Source organism: Schistocerca nitens, chromosome 10 (assembly GCF_023898315.1).
Source record: "Schistocerca nitens isolate TAMUIC-IGC-003100 chromosome 10, iqSchNite1.1, whole genome shotgun sequence".
Classification (NCBI taxonomy): Eukaryota; Metazoa; Arthropoda; class Insecta; order Orthoptera; family Acrididae; genus Schistocerca; species Schistocerca nitens.
Genome location: NC_064623.1, coordinates 69,453,425 through 69,476,598, shown reverse-complemented (window position 1 = coordinate 69,476,598; position 23,174 = coordinate 69,453,425). Strand labels below are relative to the sequence as shown.

Here is a 23,174-nt window from a genome sequence, read left to right as displayed (position 1 = left end):
GGTTTGCAGACTGCCGACTAGGAATGTCGAAGAGAGATGGCAGGTACACAGGCTAGCCATGTAACCACCTGACTGACACAACATCCTAGTCCAGCCGTATGCCACTCACAGTCCCAACCCCTTGCCACAGGGGTCATACCCCAATCCACCCGTCCAGCACTTCCTACTTGAGTCCTGTCATAGGCCTATCCTATCCCATCAGAGGCAGGGCCACCTGTGAAAGCAGCAGTGTCATCTACTAACTCTGCTGCAAACACTGCACAGCTTATTATATTGGTATGACTACCAACCAGCTTTCCACCAGGATGAATGGCCACTGCAACCTGCTCCTGAGAACAAAGTTACCACATGGTGCCACAACATGCAGCTGAACACAACATGCTTAATTTCAGTGGCTGTCATTTGGGTCCTTCCCTTCGCCACCAGCTTCTGTAAAGTACACAGATGGAAGTTATTCTTACAACACGTCATCCACTCACAATAAATGACCTAACTTCAATCTTCAGTAACCCATATGGTGACTCATTTAGAATTGTTAAATAATTCAAGGAAGATTCTCATTTTTAAAATCATTTAAAGTACATATTAAGAAAATAAATGTAGCTTACAGTGCAAGTAATTTATATAAAGTGTAGAGACCAGATTATATGCATTTGCATGTTGCATATACATTTGCATATTTGGCTCCTCTTCACTGGTTATTGCCTATTTTAACTAAAAACTATTTTTTCTCTGTGTTTACAATATTTTTAAAACTTTAGACAGGCAGTCTCTAGCTTGATCTAATTCTGATGCCTCACAGATTGACCACAACCTAGAACTGCATGCAATCAGTAACCGAGAGGCCACTGCCTAGTGAAATCATTACAGAAGAGGAACAGGAACAGGCAGACAGTCAACGCTCCTGCACCTGCACCCACCAGTTAATCCCCTCCACTGTCATATCGTACTTGTCGGCAACAATTAAATTAAACTACGCAAGCTTTTTGTCACACCTCCATTGTTTCAGTTTAGCTTTCTATTTACTTGTACACAGTTGAACACATTATGATGTTTAGTGTGTAACGTGTTGTTCGCCATGCCGCCTGGAAAAAAAAAAAAAAAAAGTTGTTTCGTGGATAGCTGACCATCCTGGAACATTTACATACGATGGGATTATTTTATACTGTCGAGTTTGCGAGAAAAATGTTTCGTGCTAAAAAAGTTTCAAATAGACCAACATGTCAAGACAAGTCTTCATATCGCAGGAATGCAGAAGAAAGGACCACGACAACAACTTCAGACAACAGCAAGTTGCAGTAGCAGGGATTTGTCTAGAGGTAACCCAAAAAGTCGGTTTAACATGGAGCTATGTGAAGCATTCATTGCAAGCAATATTCCTCTTCAGAAACTTACTAACCCTATGCTCAAAGGCTTCCCGTGCAAATATTGCTTAAATAAAAGCATACCAGATGAATCAACATTGTGTAAAAATTACATACTGACAATTTACATAGATGTGCTGGAAGAAATACACAATGAACTCAAGGAGAGCACTATCTGAATTTCAGTTGATGAAATTACACTTTTGGCTGTTACATTGCAAATTTAGTTGTTGGTGCTTTAAAAGAAGAGCCTTCTTCTTCTTATTCAGTGGCCTGCAAAGAACTTGAAGAACTAAATGATTCTACAGTCACCAGATATGTGAATGAGGGTATTAGGAAAATATTTCCAGAATATTCTGCAGATGAAAGGGTATTTGTGTTTATTTCAGATGCAACTCCCTATATGATCAAAGCAGAAAAAACTGTCTGAGCGTTTTATCCCAATTTGATTCACGAGACACGCTTTGCTCATAGAGTACATCGCCTTGGTGAAGAAGTACGCTCTACGTTTGTGAATGTAAATAAACTGATTTCATCCCCAAAGGAAGTGTTTTTAAAGGCTCTTGCTTGCATCAAGAACTGCAAATAAAAACTACCAAATGTGCCTTTACCTCCCGAACTGTTGGTAACTCATTGGAGTACATGCATCAAAGCTGAGTTGTTTTTCAGTGAACATTTTGAGGCCATTAGAGGGGTAGTAAATGACTTTGATAGTGTAGAGGCTTTGGCAGTTTACCAATGCAAGGAACCTCTCAATGATTCCAGTATTAAAAAAGACATTGCTGTTATTAGCACTCATTTTTCCCATATAGCTGCAAGTATTAAGAAGCTTGAAACTCAAGGTTTGGCACTGAATGAATCTATTCAGTTAATGAATAAAATTATTCTAGTGAACTCGTCATTACCAGATGTATTCCCTTGAAAACTTAAAGAAAAATATGGAAACGTTTTAAACAATAACCCAGGCTTCAAAACCTTGTGCCAAATTGATAGTTTTATTGATAGGATGGGTAACTTTTACCAGGAACAATAAGTGTCAACATAGCACCCGAATTCAAATACTGCTCAGTTACCTCAGTTGATGTAGAACGGTCCTTTTCTGTTTATAAAAATGTTTTGAGTGATCGAAGACACAATCTTTCTATCAAACATTTGGAACAGTACTTGGTAGTTTATGTTTACAATAGCAGAAAAATGTAAAATAAATTTTAAATGATGCTTTGGTCCAGTATTATTAATTAAAAGTTAATGCTGGTCAAAAAAATTCATAATTGTTTGTTGATTTTTAAATAAATTATTGTGGAATTTTTGAGCATGCCCCCCTGCATGCGATATATCCTGAAGTTGGTCCTGTACATATCAACTGTTTCGCTGCGTCTCACTCGTGTCACATCTGCTTGTTACCGAGAACGATAGCAAAGAAGGAACAATTCCTGATACATGGTATGCATCCCCATTTTGCAAATTTTTAGAAAATAATCCCAGAAAGGCACCTTTCTTAAACTCTACCAGAAACTATTCAGTAAATGATATCAGCATTGTAAATGTACCGATTTTTCATGTTGCCAGTGCTCTTCCTTGTAATTGATATGCACAGGTTTGTCTTTGAGATGTAATGCATGCAGTAACTACCATGTTCTTTTATTATTTCAGCTTGCATATTTCGACACTTTTTCTTGAAAAACAGCAAAATTAATGTGAAAAATAGAGTTCTTCAACCTGTTTTCACCCTTTGGCGCTGACTATTTGTAATGTCCGAATAGTGGTATGAACTCTGATTACAACATGATTTTTGAGCAGAGTCTCAAAAACTTTGAATCAATAGGAGAATACTGGTGATTCTTTGTAGCAGTCAACCTCTTATGACTTTTTGAGAAAAGCAGCAAACTTTTATTTGCACGTTTAATTTAATATTTTGAATCTATGTACCTTCAAACTGGAGAAGTCAAAATTTTTCAATCTTAGTTTGATATCTATGTTTATTACAGGAAATAATAGAAATAAAATACTGAAAATTAGTTATTTCATAAACCAATTATTTTTGTTGGTTTTAATAGTCTGGTTAAACTGGCACTTGAAAAGAAAAAAAAAGATGTAACTGAAAACTGATTGCGTCAATGGTAAACACCATACCTATGCTACACCCACTACAGTCTAGTCCACCTGCTGAAATGTAGCGCTGGCACTGTTCGTCCAGTGGCACAGTGTAGGGGCCAGGTGTGTGTGTGTGTGTGTGTGTGTGTGTGTACTTTGCTCTATCTCAAAAAAGGATTACTACAAAAGCTAGCAATTTTTCTTTCTTTTTGTGTGTGCCTATTAACAACTCAATGCTTCACTGAGTGGTCTTATTTAATCCAAAAGTATTTTGATCCTTATTTTTTGTTGGTGATCTTGCTGTTGTGAACAACACAAAAGACAGACTGCAGTTCACTATTTGTAAGACAGACCAGTACCACTCATAAAATAAAACTAAAGTAATGGTATTCATAAGAAAATATCCATGTAGATAATAAATAACTGTAGATAATAAGCAATCAGCCAAGTTTATTAATTTAGCTATTTAGTCTGTGATGCCTGTTGTAACTACGACAGTGATAAACAGATAAAACGAAACATGTGACAGGCTATATGTGGAATAATTAACTGTGTTCTGAAAGTGGAGGGGGGGGGGGGGGGGAAGGAGAGGAACAAGAATATAAACACAGTGCAAATTTTATGAAGGTATGGCTGTACCAGTATTTCAAAATATGGATAATGACCAAAAAGAGCGAACGGCAGATAGAATCAGCAGACCTGAAACTCATTCAACAGTCAAAAGTATTTACATTACTGAATAAGATAAAAACAGGGTAGTTAGAGAAGAGCTTATAGAGTTCAGGATAGCTGACAAAATAAAATATGGCAGAAAAAAGTGAAAGGAGCATTAAAATTGGGTGTGAAATAGCAAAATACCAAAAATAATAAACAGTTACAAGCCAGTGAGCTGAATGAGTTGATTTATCTGTTTGTACATCAGAATCTGTGGAACCAAGTGAATGAAAGCTGTTTAGTCATAGAACAAGTCAGTACATAGTTTACAGAAAATTCGTATGCAAAAGAATTAAAGAATTTCTAAAACACACAAAAAAAGCGTGACAGTGTAGGAATGTATTACAGAACACATTTATCAAATACTGTGAGGAACTCGTGCACAAAATAGAAAAAGTGTGGTATGAAGAAACCATCAGCTCATATTTGAAGACTTGGAGTTATCACTCAAGTTTTTCAGTTCTGCTGGAAGCTTATTTAAAATGAAGCCTTCTGAGCTGCACACATCTATTTGTACAGTGTATATGCAAGTATTATCTGAGTGTGTATAGTTTTTCCATATCGTTTTCACTGAATAAATGCTGCAGTTTCTTCTGAATGACTCAATACTGTCAGCAACAAATCCATTGATGGAATTTGTGTACAGGGCTGGCACAGCTACTATATTTCGGAGACACCTGAACAATGACCTGCACGAAGTTCACAAACGGACACTGCAGATCTGCATGACTAGACTTTTCTGAGCTAAGAAATTTTCTGTTAGAGCACAGGTCTGCCCCAAAATATAATAACACACAAAATTATAGAGTGAAAATAAGCAATGTAAACAAGACTAAGCATTTTGGTGTCAAAAACAGTGGAGATCATTCTCATACTGAAGATAGCAGCATTCATTTCATGCAAAAGATTGTGAACGTGATACTTTCAAGAAAGCCTTCTAGCTACCCTCTGTCCTAAGAATTTAAAATGTTCCCCCCATGAACCATGGACCTTGCCATTGGTGGGGAGGCTTGCGTCCCTCAGCGATACAGATGGCCGTACCGTAGGTGCAACCACAACGGAGGGGTATCTGTTGAGAGGCCAGACAAACATGTTCCTGAAGAGGGGCAGCAGCCTTTTCAGTAGTTGCAGGGGCAACAGTCTGGATGATGGACTGATCTGGCCTTGTAACATTAAACAAAACGGCCTTGCTGTGCTGGTACTGCGAACGGCTGAAAGCAAGGGGAATCTACAGCCGTAATTTTTTCCGAGGACATGCAGCTTTACTGTATGATTAAATAATGATGGCATCCTCTTGGGTAAAATATTCCGGAGGTAAAATAGTCCCCCATTCGGATCTCCGGGCGGGGACTACTCAAGAGGATGTCGTTATCAGGAGAAAGAAAACTGGCGTTCGACGGATCGGAGCATGGAATGTCAGATCCCTTAATCGGGCAGGTAGGTTAGAAAATTTAAAAAGGGAAATGGATAGGTTAAAGTTAGATATAGTGGGAATGAGTGAAGTTCGGTGGCAGGAGGAACAAGACTTTTGGTCAGGTGAATACAGGATTATAAATACAAAATCAAATAGGGGTAATGCAGGAGTAGGTTTAATAATGAATAAAAAAATAGGAGTGCGGGTTAGCTACTACAAACAGCATAGTGAACACATTATTGTGGCCAAGATAGACACAAAGCCCATGCCTGCTACAGTAGTACAAGTTTATATGCCAACTAGCTCTGCAGATGATGAAGAAATAGATGAAATGTATGACGAGATAAAAGAAATTATTCAGGTAGTGAAGGGAGACGAAAATTTAATAGTCATGGGTGACTGGAATTCGTCAGTAGGAAAAGGGAGAGAAGGAAACATAGTAGGAGAATATGGATTGGGGGGAAGAAATGAAAGAGGAAGCCGCCTTGTAGAATTTTGCACAGAGCATGACTTAATCATAGCTAACACTTGGTTCAAGAATCATAAAAGAAGGTTGTATACCTGGAAGAATCCTGGAGATACTAAAAGGTATCAGATAGATTATGTAATGGTAAGACAGAGATTTAGGAACCAGGTTTTAAATTGTAAGACATTTCCAGGGGCAGATGTGGATTCTGACCACAATCTATTGGTTATGAACTGCAGATTGAAACTGAAGAAACCGCAAAAAGGTGGGAATTTAAGGAGATGGGACCTGGATAAACTGAAAGAACCAGAGGTTGTACAGAGTTTCAGGGAGAGCATAAGGGAACAATTGACAGGAATGGGGGAAAGAAATACAGTAGAAGAAGAATGGGTACCTCTGAGGGATGAAGTAGTGAAGGCAGCAGAGGATCAAGTAGGTAAAAAGACGAGGGCTAATAGAAATCCTTGGGTAACAGAAGAAATATTGAATTTAATTGATGAAAGGAGAAAATATAAAAATGCAGTAAATGAAGCAGGCAAAAAGGAATACAAACGTCTCAAAAATGAGATCGACAGGAAATGCAAAATGGCTAAGCAGGGATGGCTAGAGGACAAATGTAAGGATGTAGAGGCTTGTCTCACTAGGGGTAAGATAGATACTGCCTACAGGAAAATTAAAGAGACCTTTGAAGAGAAGAGAACCACTTGTATTAATATCAAGAACTCAGATGGAAACCCAGTTCTAAGCAAAGAAGGGAAGGCAGAAAGGTGGAAGGAGTATATAGAGGGTTTATACAAGGGCGATGTGCTTGAGGACAATATTATGGAAATGGAAGAGGAGGTAGATGAAGACGAAATGGGACATAAGATACTGCGTGAAGAGTTTGACAGAGCACTGAAAGACCTGAGTCGAAACAAGGCCCCAGGAGTAGACAACATTCCATTAGAACTACTGACGGCCTTGGGAGAGCCAATCATGACAAAACTCTACCATCTGGTGAGCAAGATGTATGAGACAGGTGAAATACCCTCAGACTTCAAGAAGAATATAATAATTCCAATCCCAAAGAAAGCAGGTGTTGACAGATGTGAAAATTACCGAACTATCAGTTTAATAAGTCACAGCTGCAAAATACTAACGCGAATTCTTTACAGACGAATGGAAAAACTGGTAGAAGCGGACCTCGGGGAAGATCAGTTTGGATTCCGTAGAAATGTTGGAACATGTGAGGCAATACTAACCTTACGACTTATCTTAGAAGAAAGATTAAGAAAAGGCAAACCTACGTTTCTAGTATTTGTAGACTTAGAGAAAGCTTTTGACAATGTTAACTGGAATACTCTCTTTCAAATTCTGAAGGTGGTAGGGGTAAAATACAGGGAGCGAAAGGCTATTTACAATTTGTATAGAAACCAGATGGCAGTTATAAGAGTCGAGGGGCATGAAAGGGAAGCAGTGGTTGGGAAAAGAGTGAGACAGGGTTGTAGCCTCTCCCCGATGTTATTCAATCTGTATATTGAGCAAGCAGTAAAGGAAGCAAAAGAAAAATTCGGAGTAGGTATTAAAATTCATGGAGAAGAAGTAAAAACTTTGAGGTTCGCCGATGACATTGTAATTCTGTCAGAGACAGCAAAGGACTTGGAAGAGCAGTTGAACGGAATGGACAGTGTCTTGAAAGGAGGATATAAGATGAACATCAACAAAAGCAAAACGAGGATAATGGAATGTAGTCAAATTAAATCGGGTGATGCTGAGGGAATTAGATTAGGAAATGAGACACTTAAAGTAGTAAAGGAGTTTTGCTATTTAGGGAGTAAAATAACTAATGATGGTCGAAGTAGAGAGGATATAAAATGTAGACTGGCAATGGCAAGGAAAGCGTTTCTGAAGAAGAGAAATTTGTTAACATCGAGTATAGATTTAACTGTCAGGAAATCGTTTCTGAAAGTATTTGTATGGAGTGTAGCCATGTACGGAAATGAAACATGGACGATAAATAGTTTGGACAAGAAGAGAATAGTAGCTTTCGAAATGTGGTGCTACAGAAGAATGCTGAAGATTAGATGGGTAGATCACATAACTAATGAAGAGGTGTTGAATAGGATTGGGGAGAAGAGAAGTTTGTGGCACAACTTGGCTAGAAGAAGGGATCGGTTGGTAGGACATGTTTTGAGGCATCAAGGGATCACAAATTTAGCATTGGAGGGCAGCGTGGAGGGTAAAAATCGTAGAGGGAGACCAAGAGATCAATACACTAAGCAGATTCAGAAGGGTGTAGGTTGCAGTAGGTACTGGGAGATGAAGAAGCTTGCACAGCATAGAGTAGCATGGAGAGCTGCATCAAACCAGTCTCAGGACTGAAGACCACAACAACAACAACGACAACTTTACTAACAAAATCAAACAGTTGGAAGCCCAGGCTAGAATAACAACAATGCTATATAAAAAAAGAGAGAGAACTACTCACCATTAATTGCAGACAGGCACAATGGAAAGACAATTACATATTGAGCTTTTGGCCCAGCCTTCTTCAGAAGAGAAAACAAACACACACACACACACACACACACACACACACACACACACACACTCACATTACCAAGAACACCTCACACACAGATGAATGCTATCTCTGGCCGCTCTGGCCAGAAAGTGAGACTTCACTGAATATTTGACCACCTTGGGAAAATAAACTTTCGCTTTTATTAGAGTTCTGTATCAGAAACTGTATGCCGTGTGTTTTGTTGCAGTTAAGTCTTAATTTGTTTCCTGTTCTCTATTGGCTAAATCATTTATATTATGTAATATGTTCCATTCCTTTTTGCAACTATGCTTGTTTCATCTGCAACTACAATGAGCAGTTAACAATCCTCCCTCCTTGCACTGGTAGTATTTAGGTATTTACTCTTATTAATTTTCAAGGTTCTGTATCTCAGCCTGTGAAAATGGAACCATTATAGCAGCACTTTGTTGTTGTCTATGTGTCTGCCTGACTGTTGAAAAACCTCTTTTGTCTGGAATGAATTGATGCATCAAGCTGAAATTTGTGCCACACACTAAGGTTCATGGTCCCTTAGCAGTGTAAGAAATTGAAGGTGCTAAGTCAGCACAATCAAAATATATGAAACAAATACTAACAAAGAGATAGAGGGGCTGGCCAGTACTTACCTCAGCTCAGTACAGGGGATAGATACACAAAACAGAACAGAAAGTTTACGTTCCTAGCTTTCGGAACTTTGTTCCTTCATCAGGGGGGAGAGAGGGGAAAAAAGTGGGAGAAAGGAAAGTGGATTCAGTTACTCACAACCCAGGTTATGGAGCAACAGGGGAAAGGTAAACAGGGAGGGTAGCAAAGATGGGGCATGGTGTCAGAGGGAAGCTAAAGATATTCTACTGTAAGTACTGTGCCAGCTTCAGACCAAAGAGGATGCATACAGAAGTAAAGAGGTATATAGTATAGACAACTATGTAGGATGAAAAGATGCGTGAATGGCTAAAGAGGAAAGGGAAAGAGGAGAAGACTGAAGAGTAAATGAGAGTTAGGTTCATTAACATAGGTTCAATCCAGGGGGATGGTGGGATGAAAGGATGTGTTGGAGTGCAAGTTCCCATCTCCGCAGTTCTGAGGGACTGGTGTTGGGTGGGAGAAGCCAAATGGCACGTACGGTGTAGCAGGTTCCTAGGTCCCTAGAATTATGCTGGTGGGCATGCTCCGCTACTGGGTATTGGACATCTCCTAGGTGGACAGTTCATCTGTGCCTGTTCATGCGCTCAGCCAGTTTAGTTGTCGTCATACCAATGTAAAAGGCTGTGCAGTGCAGGCATGTCAGCTAATAAATGACATGTGTTGTTTCACATGTGGCCCTGCCTTGAATTGTGTGTGTTTTACCAGTAGCAGGGATGGAGTAGGTGGTTGTGGGGGGATGCATGAGGCAGATTTCGCAATGGGGTCGGTTACAGGGGTAGGAACCACTGGGTAGAGAAGGTGGTCTGGGAATATTGTAGGGTTTGACAAGGATGTTACGGAGGTTAGGGGGTGATGAAAGGAAACTCTGGGTGGTGTGGGGAGAATATTGTCAAGGAGTTATTTCATTTCAGAGCTTGACTTGAGAAAGTCATATCATGCAATGAGAAAGTCATATCATTCAATTAATATATGACCATTTACATCACATACTTCAATACTCACAAACTTACCCATCAAAACCTATAGGTTAGTTCCCTTTGGCCTAGAATCATGAAATATCGCAAAAAGCTGGATTGTACAGTACAAATAAAGGAAAATAATTTGAAAATTGTTAATTTGCAATAATCTCACATAAAATGCTTTTCTGTCCATTGTTAATCCGTCTGTTAAGACCCCATTTTCTCAGGAACAGGTAAATATATCAAGTTGAAATTTGTATCACATACTAAAGTTTGTAGTCCTATGGTGGTGTGGTAAATGTAAGCTTCGAAGTCAATGCACTCAAAAGATGCAGCCATACGTATACTTGCAAACTCACTTATTGATAGCTGTAGGATACTCTCCATTGATCTAGAAACATGAAATTTGGCGAGGAGCAAGCTTTTACAGTAAAACTAGAGGAAAAGTATGAAAATAGTTATTTGTAATTATACCACACCAGATTTATTTATTTATTTATTTATTTATTTTTTAAATCCGACTGTCTGTCTGTCCATCTGTCTGTAAGCGATCTCTTTCTTAGGATTGGGTTGATGTATTGAGGTCTATGGTCCTGTGGGAGTGCAAAAAAGCTAAGCTTCTAAGTCAGCACAAAGGCTACAATCATATATGTCACTTATTTTGTTACTCACAAACTCAGTCAGCAAAACCTATAGGGTAGTTCCCATTCAGATGGATTCAAAAATTCTTGGCAAGAAGTAAGTTTTCACCTTTTCCACTCTCCTCCTAATTTTTATGTGTGCTATTTATTCTACTTCTCATTTCTCTTCCTCTTCTGCCTTCTTTACAACTCTTTCTGTCCTGTCATCTGTGGACTGCAGCTGACACTGTGGTTACCTGTATGCTACCTTTCACCTGTTTTGTTTCATCTTTTTTCTTATAACAGATGGGATTCTCTAAACCTGGGCTGTGTGTCAACCATCCCTCATTTCTAACCTTCTCCAGATCATATACCCCTTTTCTCCAAAGGAAGAAACTAACAGTTCCACAAGATAGGTATTCGTTTTCTAATTTTAAATGTACCTATCAGCAGTGATTGGAGTTTCGCGTTCTGAAGGTAAACACTTGCCAGACATTCTGTCTTCTTGTATTTTATAGTTCTCTCAAAGAAATTTTCATTTTAGTCACATGGTGAATGTCAGACATAACACACAACTGTGGCAATATACTTCTGATCACCAAAATAAGTTCAGTACCTGATAAATGACATATCTAAAAAATAGAGCCCAGATTAATTTCAAAATGTACCCATTCACTTTGAGAAAAAAGTCCACAAATCTTTTCTACCACCTTCCAGGCAATTTTCAACTTATTTGAAGTTGTGATGCTAGAGTAAAACACTTGCACTGGGATGTTTGCTGTAGAATTGTAATAAGAGTTTCAGTACTAATGTAATATATTATAGTTCTCAGCTATAATTCTTGATCAACATTAACACACTGCTGGCAGCTGTGGCCAAGCGGTTCTAGGTATTTCAGTCTAGAACCGTGCTGCTGCTACGGTCGCAGGTTCGAAGCCTGCCTCGGGCATGGATGTGTGTGATGTCCTTAGGTTAGTAAGGTTTAAGTAGTTCTGAGTCTAGGGGACTGATGACCTCAGATGTTAAGTCCCATAGTGCTTAGAGCCATTAACACTGCAGAAAACCAAGGAATTGTAAATCAGTATAGGTATATGCCTGATTAGTAATTACATCCTAGTAAACACAAATGAATTATTTCTTAATTCATAATTAATTTACTCATTTTAATATAAAATGGTGTGGGTTCCTGTAGGCATGTCCTAGTTCATGAACCACGGGCAATGTATGAGTGGCCAAGTAAGTGGTCCCGACAGTCGGGATACCAGTTACTTTGGAATAAGGCTGGGCATCTCGGACATATTCTGAGTCGTGGTCACCTTTGTGCTCATATGGCAAAGACTACCAAATCCACCGGTTAGTCCCGCAACCATTAGGGGTAAAACTCAATGGGCAAGTAAGGCTAGCAACCTGCTTCCCTGGTACTTTAAATATGATGCTGGCAACAATCAGAGAAAATGCCTCGGACCTTTGGAGGTGATGGAGTCCCACCTCTAACTGACAAACCAGGGACTCCTAAGATACAACTTGGCAAACAAATGGTAATGAGATGGGGAGCTATTAATATCAATGGGGGCTACTCTGGGAAGAAGGTAGAGCTGGCAGAGGCTGCAAGTAAGTTGGGGCTGGACGTTTTAGCTGTTAGTGACATTCGGGTAAGGGGTGAGAAAGAAGAGGAAGTGGGAGAATACAAGGTCTACCTGTCAGGAGTCAAAGCAGGAATAGCACAATGGGGTGTAGGGCTTTACATCAGGAAAGAAATGGAACCCAGCGTAGTTACAATAAGGTATGTAAACGAACGAATGATGTGGATAGATTTGACAGTGTCTAGCAAGAAAATTAGGATTGTGTCAGTATATTCGCATTGTGAAGGGACAGATCAAGATAAGATGGATAGTTTTTATGAGGCACTCAGTGATGTAGTTGTTAGAGTAAAGGACTAGGACAGTGTTCTGCTCATGGGTGATTTTAATGCCAGGATTGGAAATCGAACAGAAGGGTATGAAAAGGTTATGGGTAAATTTGGAGAGGATATGGAGGCCAACAGGAACGGAAAACAACTCTTGGATTTCTGTGCCAGTATGGGCTTAGTAATCACAAACTCCTTTTTTAAACATAAGAACATTCACTGGTATACTTGGGAAGGCAGGGGAACCAGATCTGTCATTGACTATAATAACAGATCAGGAATTCAGGAAGGCTGTGAGGGACACATGTGTATTCAGGGGATTCTTTGATGACACTGATCATTATTTAATCTGCAGTGAAATTGGGATTGTGAGGCCGAAAGTGCAGATGGTCAGGTCCATATGTAGGAGGATAAGAGTGGAAAAACTTCAGGATAAGGAAATCAGGCACAAGTACATAACAGTGATCTCAGAAAGGTACCAGTTAGTTGAATGTAGTCAATTACAGTCATTGGAAAAGGAATGGACAAGGTACAGGGACACAGTACTAGAAGTGGCTAAAGAATGTCTTGGAACGGTAGTGTGTAAAAGTAGGATGAAGCAAACAGCTTAGTGGAATGACACAGTCAAGGCAGCCCGTAAAAGGAAAAAGAAGGCGTATCAAAAATGGCTACATACTAGAACTCAGGTAAACAGAGAAAGTTATGTTGAAGAAAGAAACAAAGCCAAACAGATAATTGCAGCATCGAAGAAGAAATCTTGGGAAGACTTTGGAAACAGGTTGGAGACTATGGGTCAAGCTGCTGGAAAACCATTCTGGAGTGTAATTAGCAGTCTTCGAAAGGGAGGTAAGAAGGAAATGACAAGTATTTTGGACAGGTCAGGAAAACTGCTGGTGAATCCTGTGGATTCCTTGGGCAGATGGAGGGAATAGTTTGAAGAGTTGCTCAATGTAGGTGAAAATACGATCAGTAATGTTTCAGATTTTGAGGTACAATGGGATAGGAATGACGATGGAAATAGGATCACATTTGAGGAAGTGGAGAAAATGGTCAATAGATTGCAGTGCAATAAAGCAGCTGGGGTGGATAAAATTAAGTCGGAACTCATCAAATACAGTGGAATGTCAGGTCTTAAATGGCTACACAGGATAATTGAAATGGCCTGGGAGTCGGGACAGGTTCCATCAGACTGGACAAAAGCAGTAATCACACCAATCTTTAAACATGGAAACAGAAAAGATTGTAACAAATACAGAGGTATCTCTTTAATCAGCGTTGTGGGTAAAATCTTCTCAGGTATTGTTGAAAGGAAAGTGCGATTATTAGTTGAGGACCAATTGGATGAAAATCAGTGTGGGTTTAGGCCCCTTAGAGGTTGTCAGGACCAGATCTTTAGCTTACGGCAGATAATGGAGAAGTGTTATGAGTGGAACAGGGAATTGTATCTATGCTTTATAGATCTAGAAAAGGCATATGACCGGGTTCCTAGGAGGAAGTTTTTGTCTGTTCTACGAGATTATGGAATTGGAGGCAAACTTTTGGAAGCAATTAAAGGTTTTTACATGGATAGTCAGGCAGCAGTTAGAGTTAACGGTAAATTGAGTTCATGGTTCAGAGTAGTTTCAGGGGTAAGACAAGGCTGCAACCTGTCTCCACTGTTGTTCATATTATTTATGGATCATATGTTGAAAACAATAGACTGGCTGGGTGAGATTAAGATATGTGAACACAAAATAAGCAGTCTTGCATATGCGGATGACTTAGTTGTGATGGCAGATTCGATTGAAAATTTGCAGAGTAATATTTCAGAGCTAGATCAGAAATGTAAGGACTATGGTATGAAGATCAGCTTCTCCAAAACGAAAGTAATGTCAGTGGGAAAGAAATATAAACAGATTGAGTGCCAAATAGGAGGAACAAAGTTAGAACAGGTGGACAGTTTCAAGTACTTAGGATGCATATTCTCACAGGGTGGCAACATAGTGAAAGAACTGGAAGCGAGGTGTAGCAAAGCTAATGCAGTGAGCGCTCAGCTACGATCTACTCTCTTCTGCAAGAAGGAAGTCAGTACCAAGACCAAGTTATCTGTGCACCGTTCAATCTTTTGACCAACTTTGTTGTATGGGAGCGAAAGCTGGGTGGATTCAGTTTACCTTATCAACAAGGTTGAGGTTACAGATATGAAAGTAGCTAGGATGATTGCAGGTACTAGTAGATGGGAACAATGGCAGGAGGGTGTCCACAATGAGGAAATCCGAGAAAAACTGGGAATGAACTCTATAGATGTAGCAGTCAGGGTGAACAGGCTTAGATGGTGGGATCATGTTACACGCATGGGAGAAGCAAGGTTACCCAAGAGACTCATAGGTTCAGCAGTAGAGGGTAGGAGGAGTCTGGGCAGACCAAGGAGAAGGTACCTGGACTCGGTTAAGAATGATTTTGATGATTTTGAAGTAATAGGTTTAACATCAGAAGAGGCACCAATGTTAGCACTGAATAGGGGATCATGGAGGAATTTTATAAGGGGGGCTATGCTCCAGGACTGAATGCTGAAAGGCATAATCAGTCTTAAATGATGATGATGAATATGATATAAAACAATAAATTTGTTAACTATACTTGTAAAACAAAAAATTAATTCACTTATTTTGTGGCAGAATGTGCAGCGCCGCAATGCTACGAAGCTGCTCCTGGGCCGGGAAGACCAGAAGCCGACGGTGCAGGGCTGGCTGACCAAAGTGAAGAATGGGCATGCCAAGCGTTGCTGGTGTGTCCTCATCGGTAAAATGTTCCTCTACTTCAAGTCACCTGGTGACACTGTGAGTTGATCCACAATTCTAATTTTATATTTCCGTTAGAATACTGCACACAGTCGTTACTCTCTTTGAAATAATACGTTCTGATCTCTCCGAACCGTGTACAAAACAAAAAAGTTTCAGTAACCTTAATCTCTGGGCAAGTGACAACTGCAACAAGCTCCTAATTATCTGGGTGTGGATTATTCAGTTTGCAGTTTATCTGTGGATAGTTCAGCAATTTTTGGAAAAATAAATGATGCCTTAAGTAATCTGTTACAATAAAAATGAATATTTTTGTTTAGAATACACTGTCTTGCACAAGACCCACATTGTAGTAGTATAAGACAAGTGAGAACTCAATCTCACTGTTGCACTTTTGTGAAATTTATGTTTTGTTTCCCATTTAATCTTGAGTTAAGTGCAGGGGCCCTACCCTGGTAACCTTTTGCAGCCAGTTTCCTGTTGATACATTTGCCAAGCCCTTGGAGCTAAGTATCAATAATTTTCATTCCTTGTTTCCAGTGCATAAGTAATTCGGTGGGCTTCAAAAGTGATGTGTAGCATATTTGTTAATACGGTAAACAGTAGATTCTGGTAAAAAAGTTCTATGTCAGATAAACCGTGTGTTACAATTACCCATGCAGTCTTGGATACACATTAATTTGGATATTCGTGTGCAGTATTCACCATCGTCAATTTATATTTTCGTGTAGAACCACAAACAATTCTTTTGCAATACATGTTGAATTTCTGTGGCCAGTTATATTGAAGAATAAAACATTTTCAGAAATAATTTTAAAGAATTACTTTGTTACATAAATTGAAGGTGGAGAGGGGAGAAAGGAAAGGAAAGGGAGGGAACTTACAATATCAGATGCATCAGGACTTTATGCGGAATCAGTGGCAGTGAGCAAAAATGCATGCCAGACTGGGACTCAAACCTGCTTTCAAGGCAGCTGCGCTAACCATTGCACCATCCGCACACTTGTGTTTATCAAAAATTCATGGAATATCTCAGCACGCTCCTCAGTAGACCCAGACTCCCACCTAGTGCCACCAATATGCTGTCCCCATCCATATCCTCCATGCTCACTAACTTTCAGATTCCCACCAGAAGTCAATCGATTTTGTGCATCCACACTGAAGGTTGTGGATTCATTGCCCATCAAGGCGAATCAGTTATATGAATGTGTGGTGTCTGTTCTTTCAGACAGGTGCCTTCCAGTTCCCTCCACCTTCAAGCTACATAACATGTATCCAGGTGCAGATTCCATGTTCATATAATTATGTTGTTATGACTGTGTTATTTTGTTTGTAACAAGAGAATATCAAATTAAGAAAATGAGCATTTTCAGTTTCACAGATTTCAGAAGTGTCGCACTTTTGTTCTTTTTTAAGAATCCGATGGGGCAGATCAACATGCGTGACGCCCGTGTCGAGGAGGTGGACCACGTGTCAGACTCCGACAGTGAGGACCGTGACCCCGACGGGCAGCCGGGTCCGTCCGACCTCACCGTCGGGATCTTCCCGTCGCACCAGGGGCCGACGTACCTGCTCGTCCCCAGCAAGCAAGAGAAGGTTAGCCGGCACAGCAGTCAATTTTTTTGCTGTAGAAAGAAATTTGTGAAATTAAGTGGCTGTTATTGATATGTTTGTGGCCTGTGACTAGAATAATCCAGAAAGTAAATTTCCCAAATAGCTAAAAGATAACTTCCTATTTGTTGTGAAAAACAGGTGAGTGCACGTGAAAGATTTAGGATGCAACCATTGCCACTTTGGGAGTGCTTGCAGTATGGCTTTTGTTCATTCTAAAAATGACAGTTTGATTCCTCCTTGCACCAGCTGTGACATTTTGAACTCACTGAATTCAGTATCAGTTGAAATTTCTCATCAGCTAAGTTGATTGTATGGTCTAAGTGTTGTAAGCAAGCAGGGGTGCATTGCCAGGACAGGCTATTTTCTAAGGGCTATAAGAATTCCAATGATGTGGCAGCCTTGTGGAGATGTGTCAATTCTCACAGAGCCATTCACTCTGCAGCAGAGTTACAGTGTTCCTGAAACTTACTAGAAGATTAAAACTGTGTGCTGCATCAGGACTCAAACCAGGAACCTTGTCTTTTACATATGACATGTTTACCAATTGATCTTATGGCATGAGTCATGAAATAACCTCACACGTGATTCTGCATGTCCCTTTCTCTTACTTTCTCTATTTCACAGAAGCTTTGTGGTGTAGTGTATGGGAAAGTACCATTGTTGACTCGCTGTGGGAGGACACAGGATGACTTAGAATTTCTGTTTAGTGTGGCAGCTTGCTCTAAATGTAGAAAAATGTGAGGTAATGCAGATGAGTAGGAAAAACAATCCTCTAATGTTTGAGTACATTATTACTGGCCTGCAGCTCAACAGAGTCATGCCAGTTAAATATCTAGGTGTAATATTACACTGCAATATGAAATGGAACAATCACATGAGGTCAGTAGTCGGGAAGACAATCGGTCGATTTGGTTTATTGAGTGAATTCTGGAGAAGTGCAGTTCCACTGTAAAGGACCCCATTTATAATACAGTAGTGTGAACCATTCTTGAGTACTACTGGAGTGTTTTGGATCCCCAGAGGTTGGATTAAAGAAGACATCCAAGCAATTCTGAGACTTGCAGCTAGATCCGTTACCGATAGGCTCGGTTACCCACAAGTATTACAGAGGTGCTTTGTGAACTCAAATAGAAATCCCTGGAGGGTTTTTACAGTAAATAAAATGTACGGAAAGCAGATCTGCTGGATTATTATTAAACATTATACAATTTGTTGAGCTTACAGAACAGCTTAAGTAACAAATATGCTTTCCAAAAGGTTTTTGTGCTGAGAGGACTTCCATTCAGCTCTCCCCTTACATCTTCATTCCAGTGGGTACCTGTCAGAGTGTAATTTCCCATTCCATATCAGCTGTCTGTATATGAGGATTACTTTTCTGTTTGAGATGTAATATATTGTCACATTGGTGGAGTATTATTGGGGTTAATTTTTTAGTAATCTAGTCTTCCTGGTATAAGTTTTAAGTAGTAAGTGTATTATACCTCCTTACGTATTGAAAAGTATGTAATTATTATGGGCATAAAAAATTAACTTGGGAAACTGTACAATTACAAGCAGACCTACCTTCTGGAGGTGAAATTCTTAATATTGTTAACAGACACATATGTACTGTGGATACTTTAACGTGGCAATCGGGCGTGAGCATTAACAGAAAAGAACTTAGACCAAAATGGGAGGGATGTGGGTCTTGGACATCCGTAATTTTTGCTCCTTCAAAAGAATAACTGATACATGGTGAGAGTCATCACTGATCCTCTGCATGGTAGTGGTAATTGTACTCTTTCCTCATGTCAGATCTTAAGTAGCCTCTTACAACACAGAGCAAAACAGAGACATAAAATGTTTGGTAGTGGCTCCAATGCAAATGGTCCTCGAGGTTGTCAGTGTTGTAAGTGAGATAGTTTAGGCCCGACCTCTGCTGGCATTGTACATGACCGTGTTTCAAAACACCCATATTTAAAATTTGTACATTAAAGGGCCCATACACGAAAAACAGCTGAAACTGTCTTAGCTTTTGGAATTATTAGTTCCTTCCTCGAGAAAGAGAGAGGGAACAAGTTGGGGACTGTTAGAAAGGAAGGACAGGTCAGTCAGGGCTAGGATGAGAGGAAGCCACATCTGTGTGAAAGGAAGGAGGTGATGATTTAAAATGCTAGCTAATGCTTTGCTTTTACTTTTATACATGTCTATTGACAATACTGTATTGCTATAACTGGCAATTTTTCCATTTTTTGCTTTGGTTGTAGCTTCCATAACATTGGAGGCAGCTAATGATAAGGTGATTCCACTGACTGTACATCTTTGTTCCATTTGTTTGCACTACTTTGAAAGCAACAACTTTGTTTTACTTCACATACTGTATTGTTTATGCAGCAGAGTCAACAGACACAGTGCCGTTCGGGGGTCACCCCCGCTTTCACTCACGAGGAATCGAGCTCACAAGGGGAGGCCACGACATTGCGATCTCAGACTTACTTCAAACTTATTACAACTTTAGTAGACTATTAAAACAACATAATGTGCAAGTAGTAAGGTGGACTACTCTGGATATTCTGAGAAAGTTGGAAGAGAAGTTTTATGCATCTATTATGTGGCTTATGTATCTGTGCATAGGTGCCAGACATTAGAGTTCATAATGGTCAAGTGGTTATCATTCAAGCTCCATAAGATGACCATGTATGATATTATGGTTCTCCTGCCACTCAAACATTATTTGTAATCTATATTTTTTTCATCACTGGACAAATTATCTAATTTATATGACATTTGAGAGGTAATATAATTAAATGAAACCATATGTATTTGCATGAAGTTTTAGTGAATTATTATCTTACTATTTTTAATTAAATTTAATTATTAGAACCAACATATTTATAACTGTTGAAGAAAAAAAAAAATAAATGCATAGAGTTTTCATGAAAATGTATGCCTGTTGTGATTTGTGAAATCCCGTATACATTCAATCTGGTAAGGTACCAAGAACTGCTTTGCAGCTTGATGCTTCGAGCTGCAGGCACAGAGGCAGACCCCATATGGCATTTAACCTGCGTAGCAGTGAGATGTTGCTGATGTAGCAAGAATAAATAGTGTAGATGCAAAATATTTGAATCTCACGTAATTTACACTTTCACCACAAAAATTAAGGTGACTCCCTGTTCTGTGACTGCTGCAGAGAACGAATTTCATGACAATTCGAACTGTCTACTCGTCCACGACCCTCTCGCAAAGTAGAAACACTAACCACTCGACCACACTGACTTCTTACAGCTGGCACCTATGCACAGATACATCAGTTACATAATGTACGTGTAAAACTTCTCTTGCAATTTTCTCGGAATTGCCAGAATAGTGCACATTAATATTTGCACATTATGTTGTTTTAATGGCCCGCTAAAGGTGTACAATATTTGAAGTAAATCCATGATCCCAATGTTGTGGTCCCCTTTTGTCAGATAAATAGTGGGGTACAGATTTTGCTGACAAGTGTGTTTTGCATTGTGCCACACAGGACCAGTGGATGTACCACCTGACTGTGGTGTCTGGTGGGGGCCCGAGTGCTGGCACGCAGTACGAGCAGCTTGTCCAGAAGCTGATGGAGACTGACGGGGATCCCAGTGAGTGACCCTTACCTCCACTTCCTGTGTGTGCCTCTGGCTATTTGCTAGTTAGTTAGTTGTTAGAATAGCTCATATTTTACATGTTTCAAATATACTTCTGTACTATCCCCTGCCTCTCCCCAACTTGGTTCTCATCATCATCATCACCATCAGGAATTTGTTCCAGTGAGCCGGGTAGGAACTTTGTGAATGATGTATCTCCATTGATTTCTGTCCTGGTTTATTTTTTTCTCTCCTCTGCATCAAACATAGAGCTGACTTAAGGAATTTCATTTCACAAACATGTATCTGACTCTCTTCTCTCTTATTTATAGCACAGACCTCCAGACTATACGGCATGATTTGCAGGAGGTACATTTTATATGTGGTCTGCTTAGCTCTTAAAGAACACCTTTATCCCAGATTAGATTTCCTACTTAGTGGAAGAAGTAGAATCATTTTGCTAATCTATTTAAGACTTCTAGTTTGGCACTTCCGTCATTTGATATGACACTGCTGAGATACTCAAAACTTTTCACGCATTCGGCCTTCTCTCCTTCCAGTATGATCTTACGAGGTGTGGGTGCCCCAGCCACTCATCTTCAATCCCACTGTCTTACTCTTACTCTCAGTCAACTTGAATTCTTTAAATTTTTCATTCCAATAATCCAGCATCCTGTGAATCTCTATTTCTGTCACTCCCCAAATAGCGATGTCATCAGAAAAAGCAAAAGCATTGAGATCATCATTTTCTACTTCCTTAATTTCTTTCATGATTGTGTCCAAAAGCTTAGCTGGGTGGTAATGTGCTTGCCTACAGTGTAGCGGGCCCTGGTTCGATTCCCAGCCGTGTTGGAAATTTTCTCCGCTCGTGTACTGGGTGTTGTGTTATCCTCATCATTTCATACTCATCACCGGCATGCAAGTCGCCCAATGTGATGTCGACTGAAATAAGATGTGCACTTGGCGGCCGAACTTCTCCAGATGGGGCCTCCTGGTCAACTCTGCCATATATTCATTTGATTTTTTTTTCAGGATTGTGTCCATAAGTGTAAAAAAGAGTAATGGGAAAGTCAGTGCTGAATACCTTTCTTTGTCTTAAACTGTTTTGATCTTCCACCTCCTGCTTGTAGACTGCTTTCACAACCTTCATACAGTATCTGAACTTTTTTAATTAATGAATCAGGGTGTAATCTTACCCTCCCACACATCACCATTAAATTTCTCTGTCTCTGGAAAAGTTTCAAAAGCTCCGAGAGGTGTAAGATATACAAAATAAAAAACTTTTTACTTGTCTTCATTTTCTCTTGTTGCTGGCTGCAGTTCTCGTGTCTAGGGGTACATTCTGGAGGCTGAAATTTTGATTTTGTGGATTCCAGTTGACTAAATAACTGATAAAGATTTGCCTGTCTTACTCTTGAATTTAATTTTGTGTCACATTTTTCAATATCACGCCGTCCTTACAATTTCCACTTCTATAATATCACAAATCACATTGTTAGTGTCAATCATAAAAATACATCCGATTCCATCAGAGGCATGCTTACTATTACTTACATTCTACAATACTAACAACATTCCAAAGAATTTACAAAACAAAAGAGTTTACAAACTTTCTTGATGGAAGAAGAAGTTATGTCATTATTTTATAAATAAATCCAGAAATAAATTTAATAAATATCATCAGATTGTGCAATTAGTAATAGGAATTTTTTTAAGTATGGCAGACATTTTGTAATTTCAGATATTTCTAAAAGACGAGTAATTTTAACCATTAGTACATATTGATTGTGACAAATTAATTTCGTTTTATACATTTTAGTCTGAAATGTAATACATCATATACAAAATCACATTAAATTCGTATAGTTAAACAGCTGAGATAATTGGCTAAGTTACTTGGTATCGACTATTTCTATTAAAAAAAGTTAATTTTAGAGGAAGGTGTCCCATTGCTAGGGACATTATGTTTTCTCAAGCATATCCATATTTTACCCCTTGGTACATTGTCATATGCTTTTTCCAAATCCAGGAACACTGTTATCACATCCTTTCCTTTTCCTCAATATTTATCCAGTAACTGACAGAGGGAAAAAATGAGGTCTGTTGTTACCTTCTTAATTCAGAATCCAAGCTGTTGTTCCTCAAATTCATGTTCCAGGCTTTTTCTGAGTCTCTGTTTTCTGATCTTTTCAATTACAACAAGGCAATGTGATAGCAGTGTAATTTTTCAGTAATTGGTGCACTTCTTTGTCTTTCTTTCTTAACCAATGGTGCTATAATCCCTGTTTTCCAGTCATTGAGATTTTGTTCTATTGTGTGAAAAAATGAGTTGTCTGTAATACGGTCTCAATAGGAAAACGGGAAAGGGTGTCCCTTAGCAAGGGGTGCAGGGAGGTGAAGGGCATAAGTTATTTTATTTCTTGTCTCAAAAAGTATTGCACAGTAATTCATAAACCA

At 39.3% G+C, this 23,174-nt stretch overlaps 1 protein-coding gene across 1 annotated transcript in view; it reads left to right on the top strand.

The window, feature by feature from the left end:
* Nucleotides 1-23,174, top strand: part of LOC126210156 (uncharacterized protein CG43867) — a 462,670-nt gene that overhangs the window by 347,936 nt on the left and 91,560 nt on the right. Inside the window, exons 12-14 of the mRNA XM_049939307.1 lie at nucleotides 15,382-15,543; nucleotides 16,921-17,100; nucleotides 20,627-20,732. Of these exons, the coding sequence (XP_049795264.1) occupies nucleotides 15,382-15,543; nucleotides 16,921-17,100; nucleotides 20,627-20,732 (448 nt within the window). The remainder of the gene's footprint in view (nucleotides 1-15,381; nucleotides 15,544-16,920; nucleotides 17,101-20,626; nucleotides 20,733-23,174) is intronic.